At 34.1% G+C, this 10,995-nt stretch overlaps 1 protein-coding gene across 2 annotated transcripts in view; it reads right to left on the bottom strand.

The window, feature by feature from the left end:
- Positions 1 to 1,268: 1,268 nt before the first annotated feature.
- STAM2 (signal transducing adaptor molecule 2) overlaps positions 1,269 to 10,995 on the bottom strand; it is a 53,612-nt gene continuing 43,885 nt past the window's right edge. For both annotated transcript variants that reach the window (XM_043997094.1, XM_043997093.1), the window contains exons 13-15: positions 10,006 to 10,159; positions 6,582 to 6,753; positions 1,269 to 4,420 (exon numbers count right to left, since the gene is read on the bottom strand). In XM_043997094.1, coding sequence (XP_043853029.1) covers positions 6,655 to 6,753; positions 10,006 to 10,159 — 253 coding nt within the window. In that variant the 3' untranslated portion in view covers positions 1,269 to 4,420; positions 6,582 to 6,654. The remainder of the gene's footprint in view (positions 4,421 to 6,581; positions 6,754 to 10,005; positions 10,160 to 10,995) is intronic.

Raw genomic sequence — 10,995 nt, 5'->3', positions numbered from 1 at the left:
GGTAGACACTGTTTTATCTCCATTTTACAGTTGAGGAAACTGAGGCAAAGAGATGAGGTGAGTTGCCCAGGGGTCACACAACTAATAACTGTCTGAAGCTAGATTTAAACTCAGGTCTTCCAGACTACAGGCCCATCCCTCTATCCATTGTGCCACCTCACTGCCTCTAAGTGAAAGCGAGAAAAAATGCTCTATGGCTAAAATTGAAAAATGTAAAAACCCAAAGTGATGCCTTCATAGAAGTCCTTTGAAATCAAAGTCGTCTTAAGTTTTATAAGTATTTTACAGATGAGGAATCTCAGAGAACTTGTGACTTTACCTGTCATATAACTAATAAGGTGAGAGGGCAGGAGAATTACTGCACCCCAAGTGCAGTACTCTTTTTGGAAGTTAAGTTTTATCAATAGTCCTAATTATATTCCTCTTATTTAAATATTTGCCTTTGGTGTGTCTCTCTTTTCATTAGCACCCCCCATTTGTATGGACAGAAGAAAACTGTGATGAATCAAATCCAGGAATTGTGTTACTTGGAAAGATAGCAGGTTGAAAATATTACTTACAATTATATTAAACCAGGACTTTATTTATTCATGCCACCCACTAGAGGGACCCTTTTGGGGTTTTATTGTTTTATTTTCTCCTCTCCCTAAAATTAATGTTTATTCGGTATATATTTTGCATGTACAGAATTCTCTCTGTACATGCTGTTTTCCCTGAATAGAATGTAAGCTCTTTGAGGTTCAGGGGTCTATTTCTTTTTCTACCTGTATCTTCAGTGTCCAGCACCTGATCAGTAATTATCAATAAATGAGTGCTGAATTAAATGAGATCTTTTTCCTGTTAGCAAAAATAACAGAGTAGACTGTTTACCATTTCTTACATAGTATTCTATGAAGAGTAACTAAATAAAACCAGAAAACCTCTTGCTATGATAATGTTAAATAATTTCAAAGATGGCATGAAGGTACCTGGAAGCCAGAGTCCTCTAAACAGATGCTATACATTGTTACCAATGTCATCTTTTCCCCCCTAAATCTTCCAAGCATACTTTTCAAATTCAATTTAGCTTACTTAAATTCATATAAACCATTTTTCTTATGTTCCACACTTCCTGAAAAGGAAAGAAAAATACTCATTCTTATTTGAAAAAGTAATACAGAAACCCCTCCATTGCCCCCCCCACCCCCCCATCTCAGGCTATCAACACACTACTAATGCATTAGTGCAAAAGAACATAAGGAAAAAGCCCTTCTGGCAAAAACACATGATGGCGGATTAGTGCTTACTTTATTATTTATAAAAATAAGCTTTCCCAACTATAATGACATGGTCAAGAATTACTCCCCTAGTTGCCAGCTTTTGAAATTTGTGTCCCTTACTAAGCAAAAACTATGAAACAAACAGAAAAAAAGTCTACATACTTTATCTGAGTACCAGAAGTTTTATCTAAAATATGTATAATTAAAATGGTCAAAAAGTACAAATTGACTTACAAACATTATTTTAGGTTCAAAACTGTGAATATCACAGATATTTAGGTAATTTTATAAACTGCCAAGTTAAAATTTCAGTAGGTTTCAAATTATCCAAACTGGAAGAACACATACCCAATTTTAATTATTTTAATACCCAGGAACAAATTATATACATTAATAATAAAATTAATTTTATTATAAAGTGTCAGGAATTCTTTCTAATGTAACAAGGTTGCATATGAAAAAGCAGAAGCGATTTATTTACTCCTGATATAAAACAGTAGGTATGTACTTAATGTAGAAATCTTAAGTTAGACAATTCCTTTGGCAGCAAACATTTAATTATGAACAGGACTTAAAATAAATACAATACATAAGACTGTGAAGGGGGAAAATCCCTATAACTCCTATAAACACCAAAACAGAATGAAAAGACATAGATTTAATAACTTTTTTTACACTATCTACAATCTGGATAAGTGGATTACACAATGCACATTATAAGAAAGGAAATGGTATGCCAAATATAAAATTGTTATTTTTAATTTAAGAGGAAGTAAATACATCTGCACATGTATAAAATCCCACAGACAAATGTCCATATACAATATTTATATACATTTCACATGTTATAAAGAACTAAATTAGTCCCAAACTGCATTAGTTTGTTTAACTCTTACTTGAATGATCCAAATTTAATGGATAGGGTAGTATTTATACTGGCTCAAAGACTATATTCAATTAAGCTTTATTCAGATATTCCAAATCACAATCATACATAAAGAACTTACATATAAACATTAAAATAACTTTTATTAAATATTGTTTGGAAAAAGTGTAAGTTCTTTCATGTTTTCAAATATTAACTATTAAGAACAGCAGCTTTTCAAATAAACTGTTTATTTTTTTAAACAGAAAAAAAATGTTAACAAAAAGATAAGGTGCCATTTTAGGATACATGTGTGTATGTTTACACACATATATTTAACTTCACATGGACAGAAAATATGGAATGAAAATCAGATTGTGGGGCAACAAACACTAAACATTTCTTTCCAGTTATGTGTACCTAAAATAAGACAATGATTTGGAGTAGGCTTTCAAATACTAGTTTGCTTTTTCCCCCTCTGAATGTATACCAAGTATTGATCTCTTTTGTTCCAGGATATAGTCACTTTGAAAAAGGAGCACATTACTAAATAATTCCTTTAACTAGATAGATAACAACAAAAAAATTCAGTGAATTGCCATCAAATAATTTTTGGTAGAAAGGATTATATATGTAAAAATCACATGTAGAAATCTTGCTTCCATGCATATAACTGTTTTATTACTAAAGTTATTAACCATTATTTTTCCCAATGTAAACATCAGTTATTCAGAATAATATTTATGTGTATTTTCTATTTTATGTCATGTGAAGAAGCTGGTAAATGAGGAAGTAGTGTGCAAATTTTCAGAAGAGACAACAAACTCCACATTCTTGAAAAATATTACCCAACTCCTATAGTCTATAGGAACTATGAACACTATAAAACCACCTAAAATTTAGGTTTCCAGAAAACTGTCTTGGTAGTTTATTTTTCAATCCATTGCATGCTATCACTCCATATGTTCAGAATGATGAGTTAAAAGTAATGTCCAGTATTTTAAATGGGGTGACAACAATGATATTTAAACCACATTTTGAAAGGTTAAACACATAAAACAGAGGGCACATGCCATGCTTAACATCCGACACATCAAATGATTAGGGTCCCTTGACACTAAGATAGTTAATAGTGAGCCTGATTTTCTCTCAAGAAGTTTCTAATCCATGTCAAGCTCCTCTTAAGGAATTATAGACACTTAACACGCAAGAGAAATCCATATGGCAGAGAGGGTACAAAATTAGGTCAGGTGTTCACTAGGGAATGGCCTTATTGGGCAAAAAGAGCCATTAATGACAATTCTCCACTCTATGGACCCCAGAAGGAAATAAAATGCTTTTCCCTAAGAAGAGAAATAAGATTTAGGGGCACTTTTTAACCTACTGTTGGCAGGACTGTTTTTTAGAACTAGCTGAGTGTTTCTTTCACATTTTTCTATTTACATGGTCTTCATACTGTGAAACAATTTTCATCACCCAATTCATGTTTGCTTCAACAGATAATGATGCTAGTGGTACAGTCAAAGCCAAATTATCAGTATCACAAACAAAACTGCAAATTAACTAATCAAAAAGGAATCTGTTGGCAAGGTAGCTGCTATAAATGAAAAGATGTTCAAATTTTGAAACAAGAATGTGGAAAATGCTAAAATACAATACACAGACAAAATATTATTTAAATAGACAAAAGTACCCTCCCAAGTACATTTTGAAAAAAAGCATGTCAAAACTGGTAATATTTAAAGAAAAAACAAAACTGGCTAATGTTCAAAAGGCTACTTAGTACTTGTCCAAAAATTCTATATGGAATTCTTTAAGTTAGAGTAAACTACCCAAAATTATTTTTAAGCCACCTCTGAAAAAAAAACAGTAATTAACTTCAAAAACTGCTTCATGGTCGAGGGGTGGGGGTGGGGTAGGGAGGTAAGTGAGATTTTTGTGCTTCACTCACGGTCCTTCTGAGTTGAGAGAAAAATGGTTGTATTTTTATATCATTCTTAGATGACTCAAATCACAAGGGCTGAGCAAGTACTTATGAATGTTTCAAGACTATGCCTGGTCTGTTTTTTAAAGGAGAGGTTGCTGATGATAATTTGTTTGCTGTTGTGCCACTGAATGAGCTGGAACTGTCACAGGAAAGCCTGCTACTTGAGGCAAACTGGAAGTAGTGTTCTGATAAGATGACATATCCACAGACATTCCCATCTGTTGTGTGTAAGAAGCTGGAAGAGTAGCTGATTGAAGGGTAGAGTTCTGGTTCATATATGTGGGATTGGAAACTGTATCTATTCCAGTGCTGAAAACAAAGCAGAGAAAACCATTTTACTAAGAACAAGTTGTTTACTTATACAAAATTCCAGGCAAGAAGATCAATGATTTTGACAAAATAGTCTATCATTCTGTGATACAGTTGGAAAGCACATTGGACAGTCAGGAGACCTGGGTTCCAGGGCCACCTCAGACATAAAATAGCTGTGAGACCTTGGGCAAATCATTTCCCCTTTTGAGACCTCAATTTTTATATCTATGAGGGACAGACCAGGTAGATGCCTTCCAAGGGCATCTGAAGTTTCTTCTAATTTATGTATTTTTCATTATTATTTTTCTATGATTTATAGTTTTAAAAACTCAAAAAGCATTTTGTTTTTAAAAGCTAATTATTCCTATATGAGAACATTTGGATTCCTTATTCTGGATGCCAGTTTCTAAAAACACAAATTTTTATCTTCAAAAGGAAAAAAGGATAAAATTAGGAAAAGACAAAAGATACATATACTTAATTTTCTTTCTCCAACAATCTATTTAATAACTTAGAAAGCAAAGCCATGCGACTAGGGTATCATTCTACTGGCTCTGATTTTGGACCCAGGAGGAGGAGGAGGTGGCTGGCCTGCTAATTCTTTAAAAAAATTTAAAAAGACATTAACATCACTACAATCATCTCATAAAGAGCCTCCCCCATACCTATACCTCCACAGCACAGAAGATACCAGAATGAACATTAGGGTCATTTTATCTCTATTTCGCTGGCATATAATGCGTTCAGAGGTAGACAGAGGCTTGAAGATCTGTTTTCAGCACCAAGCCACTAAGTTTCACAATCTTCTCAGGATGTCCATGACCAGCAGACTACATCATACAGTGATCACAGAGTGATACAAAAAGCCATCGGATAAAAAAATCACCCCTAAAACTAGAATATGAATTTATTCTCATACTTCCTATGGCACATATTTCATAGGACAACCCCTATTAAGAGGTAGGACTTTAGAAATCTAGTCTAACTCTTGTCATGTCATAGATGAGAGTAAGCCCCAAAAAGGTAAAGTGATTTGCCTGAGTCCACAACTAGTTAAAGGCAGAGCCAGTATTAGCTCCTAGGTCTCTGACTTTGTGTCATCCAATGGTCTTTCCATTATTCCACATTTTCTCCTTTAAGAATAATTCTCTGCCACCCAACCCAAAGTAGAAGCAATCTCTCTCCTTCTTCTGACCAATTATGGCACATTTGGGGGCACCAGTTTAGTGGGACTTATCACAACTTATGTGTATTATTATAGTTGTAGGTATGGGTCTAATCTCCCAAATATCAACTCCCTGAAGGCAGAGGACTAGTATGTGTTAGAGCTCCCTATCCCAACAGCTCCTAGCACAATACTGTGGATACAGTAGTTGTTCAATAGTCAATTCAACAATACACTTCAACAAAGTCAGTTATTAGGACCTTTTATGAACAAGACACTGTACAAGGTCCTAAGAGACGAAGACAAAAACGAAGATCCCATCCTTATATAGCTTATGTCCTCCTGGGGAGGGGGCATGAGGGAAGAGGATACAGTAAATACAAAATAATATCCCATGAGGGAGAAAGTGTCATATGGGGGAAGGAGGGAAGGGAGGAGAGGGAAATGATATAAAGAAATAACTTCACACAATTAGTATTTTGGTAATAGTTTAGACAATTCTCTAATTTATGGAACTAGGACTTATTGACTTAGGGTACTGTATAAGGAAGGAAAATTGATCTACTCAAAATTTTTCCTAAAAAATACGAACAAATTGATTGAAATAGAAGAAAAGATGATTTAACTACTTGCTGATTCTTTCTCCTAATAACCAGCTACTATAGATGCTATACTTGATTATTTAGGATGGTTAAAGAATAAATAATGCTGAAGAGGATATGCTCATGGGTATGATGTTTATTAGGGACATTTTGCTTTTCCCTGTTCTGGTATTGTAGATTACATTGACCCAAGAGTAGTCATCTCACACAGAATATGGCTAAATGAACACAAATCCATAACTCTGCATAAAAAGGTCAAAACAAAAAGAAAATTAAAAACCAATGAGCAGTTGGGCTGTATAATTATTTAAAAGGGGGCTACAAAATTCATCTGACAATCTGTTAGAAATTAATCCATTTAAGAAAAAATTCCAATCTTGTCAAAACTCACCTTAAATATGGAGTGTGTGCAGGTTGTGTTGTTAATGAGGCATTTATATTTGGAGGCAGAGATCTCAGAGGGCTCATGTGATCTGGTCCCAGGGACTACTATCCTTGGGGAATGGTGACTTGATGAATGCCCTGAACCATGTAGTTGCCACCATGATGCTGGCAGGATATGTCTATTAACCAAATAAAAAGTGCATTCAATGACTTCCAGGATTGTGATTTAAACTCCAAACCATAAATGAAACAAAAACTGTAGTAGTGTAGGTAGGTCAAGTCTCTTTGTACCAACCTACCTACTCAAAAATGTGTGGTATTTCATTTTTGAAGCCTCCCTTCAATGGAGAGCTTCCAGTTCTAGTGCCAAGGCCATGCCTAGGTTTTATTGTTGGTTTTTTTGTAAGTAGAGGGCTGAGAGGTATTTTCTGCTGGAATCTATCCAAGCTGCCTCTTGTTAGAAAAAAGACATGCTGACGAGCCACATAAAACTGTGCACTCCCTTCAAAGGGAAGGAAGAACACCATCACTTCTTTTCACTCTTCATGCCACTAGAACTGAATGCCTCTGCCATCACCCACACAGCCCCACCCTTCCAAAGAAGAAGCTAATAAAAGTTACAGATGGAAGAAGACCCATACAGATGATTTCTCTCTGACCCATTCCTTCTTTTCTTCTACTAACTAGACACTCAATATAGAATGAAAACAACTAGCACAAGTAACAGTTGAAGGTGAAGGTTTCTACTTATATTAAAACTGGCAATAATTAAGCCATAAGGTATTTTGGCTTTTTTAAAATCTAACTTAAGAGGAAAAACTCCTCAAAGGAAAAGATTATTTGTTGTGCTTAATAAATAGCAAATAATTAGGACTATTCTCTTTTCAGTTCTAAATTTGCCTAATTTTTTAATATTTTATTTTTCCCAAGTACATACAAAACAATTTTAAACTTTTTAAAAAATATTTTCAGTTCTAAACTCTTTTGTTCCCTTCTTTGCTCCCCTCTCATTAAGACAGTAAGCAATCTGATATAGTATACATGAGCAATCATGTAAAACATTTCATATTAGTGATTTTGTGGAAGAAAACTCAAACCAAAAAAAAAGAGGGAAAATAAAAAATATGCTTTGATCTGCACTTGGACTTAATCAGTTCTTTTTCTCTAGGTGGATAGCATTTTTCATCATGAATCCTTTGGTACTATCTTGGATCATTATATTGTTGAAAATAGCTAAGTCATTCACAGTTGTTCATTGTACAGTATTGCTGTTATTGTGTACAATAACCTCCTGGTTCTTCTCACTTCACTCTGCATCAGTTCATGTAAGTCTTTCCAAGTTTTTCTGAAATCAGCCTGCTTGTCATTTCTTATAACACAATAGTATTTCATTACAATCATATACCACAACTTGTTCAGCCATTCCCCATCTGATGGGCATCCCCTCAATTTCCAATTCCTTGCCCCCACAACAAAAGCTGCTATAAATACCCTTGTACAAATGGGTGTTTTTCCTAAAATTTGCCTATTCTTACTACAACAGATCACAGCTACAAAACATTCTTAACTTTTAAAATTAATGTTGATTGAAATTATACTTTTATACCAAGTGAGTATCATTAACTAATGGTGTCACCTCAACTTCTTTTCATGTAGAAATAAATATGTGTGTATGCAGAATACACAGATAAAGGTAGTGAAATAATAGGGCTCTTTGAGCATCTTCAACATTCTTTTGCAGGAACACTCCTGGAATGCATTATAAAGGAGGTACAGCACCTTTATAATGCATTCCAGGAGTGTTCCTGCAAAAGAATGTGGTAAATCAAATTCATAGAATATATCTCTTTAAAAAAATTATTGTTGCTTGTGGAAAAGTCTGAGAATCAGAATCAGTAGTGCAGATGAACACAAAAGCTAGATATGAAGACTGGAAAACATTTTCTTTTCAGGGACTGATGGTGTTACAAAAATGACATACAGTTTCATCCAACAACAGTGTAGACAGCTCTATTTTGTTCCATTTTTCTAACAGCAGCAAGCATCATCTTTGAAAGACAACTGTAACTACCAAATAAACTCTTTTGCACTGAGAACTCTTTTCCACTACAAATGTAACAAATCTTTCATCATTTTCAAAAATGGAGGCATGACATAATTGGTTAAATGCATCTTTATGACGTAGCAGTTACCACAATATCTTTTTTTCCACTAAACAAACTGACAGACATGTAAAATGCACCCCTTAAACTATGCACCTGCATTCTACCTTTTCTCCTTATTGTCTGAAGGAGACTTCCATTTTTGTTTTGAGTAAAATGGCATGTAACCTATAGTTCTAAATATTTTTAGACAGCTTCTCTGTGGTGGCAAAGAACTGGGAAAGTGAGGGGATGCCCATTAACTGGGGAATGGCTAAACCAAGCTGTTGTATACAATTTTGATGCAATACTATTGTGCTGTAAGAAATGATGAGCAAGCTGATTTTAGAAAAAACATGACTTGCAGACACTTGACACTTACTAGCTGTGTAACCCCTGGGCAAGTCATTAACCCTCATTGCCCCGCAAAAAACAAACAATAAACAAACAAAAGAAAAACATGACCTGAATGAATAATGAAGAGTAAAATGAGCACAAACCAAGAAAATGTTGGATATAGTAACAGCAATATTATTCAAGAATAATTGTGAATGACTAAGCTATTGTGAGTATTATAATATTCAAATAAACTACAAAGGAACTATAGGAAGGAAGATGCTATCCACCTCCAGAGAAAGAACTGACAAAGAGTTGTGCCTATTATGGTTTAACACATTTCTATATCTGTGTCAAATGGTAGCCTTCTTTAGTTCAGGGTGGGGAATGAGGGAGAGAGGGACATGTAACCAAAAAAAATTTTTTTAACCAACACATGTATTTTTGTCCATCCAAACAAAGTTATTACTCAACTTATTTGTTTGAAATGACTTTAAAAGGGGGTTATTTTTTATGTGGGTGGTAGAAGAAGTTGCATTACTTTCTAGTCACACCAACACTTTAGTTTTTTTATGCCACATTATATGAACAAAGTTTAATGATTTTAAAACTTTATTGTCTATTTCGGTCTTTATTTACAGATCAAGAAAAGCTGACAATTTATTCTGGTCCATCAATATAATTCACAAATACCCAAAGACTGTGTTTATGGAACAATTACATTTAAATAAAGCAATCTATCACCTTCTACATTTGAAGTCTTTTTTCAAGTTAGAAAACTAATATGCATTAATGAAATCTTAATATCTAATTCTAAATATAAAAACATCCAGTTAGTACAATTTGACACTGTACAGAATAGTCTTAATACTTGGCCTACCTTTAAAAACTAAAACAAAACTTAACAACAGATAAATAAGTGCCCCCCACCCCCCCACCCCAAGATATACTTACTTGCACTGGGACACCAGCTGATGTAGGCGGATAATGTGCTGGAGCATGAAGCTTTGAGTAAACTGAATACACAGGTGCTTCATTCACCAACTTGTTGTATAATTCCAAAGCTTCTAGGACTTTTACATTCAATTCAGATAATTCTGAATGTTTCCTATTTGGGGGGGGGGGAAGAGAAGACAAATAGTTGCTTTATGAATCTCCCTATTTCATCTGTTACACAATTTATTTTTAAAACTTAGGCACAGTTTAAAAGTCTTCACTTAAAGAAGAATCAGTAAGGAAATAGGGAGAAAAAGAACTCATCTACAATTTTCAGTCTTAAAAATATCTATTATGGAGAACATTTGTGGCCTGAAAAATAGTAGTCTATCATAACATAATATTTAGATGGAGACATGATTTAATAATATCATGGAAAATTCCTAAGAGATATCAATCAATTAATCCTTTTTATATCACAAATACTTGATATTATATATGAAGCTTTAGGTAACAATTCTATTAGGAACAATGATTTTTTTAAATTTCTATAAAAGTATTTTATTATTTTCCAGTTACATGTAGAGATAGTTTGCAACATTTGTTTTTATAAGATTTCTAGTTTCAATTTTTTCTGCCCCCCTCCCTTCCCCCTCCCCAAGACAGCAAGCATTCCTATATAGGTTATATATGTACAATCATATTAAATATATTTCTGCATTAGTCATGCTGCAAAAGAAGAATAAGAGCAAAAAGGAAAAACCTCAAAAAAGAAAAAAAAAATAGAGATAGTATGGTTCAATCTGCATCTAGATTCCATAGTAGGTTTTTCTGAATTTGGAGAGCATTTTCCATCATGAGTCCCCTGGAACTATCCCAGACCATTGTATTGCTGAGAAGAGTCAAGTCTATCACAGTTGATCAACACACAATGTTGTTGATACTGTGTACAATGTTCTCCTGGTTCTGCTTATCTCACTCATCATCAGTTCATTGTCCTTCCAGGTT

Source organism: Dromiciops gliroides, chromosome 3, assembly GCF_019393635.1.
Source record: "Dromiciops gliroides isolate mDroGli1 chromosome 3, mDroGli1.pri, whole genome shotgun sequence".
In the NCBI taxonomy this organism is placed as follows: Eukaryota; Metazoa; Chordata; class Mammalia; order Microbiotheria; family Microbiotheriidae; genus Dromiciops; species Dromiciops gliroides.
The sequence above is the reverse complement of the archived record's forward strand: the minus strand, read 5'-3'. Positions and strand labels throughout refer to the sequence as shown.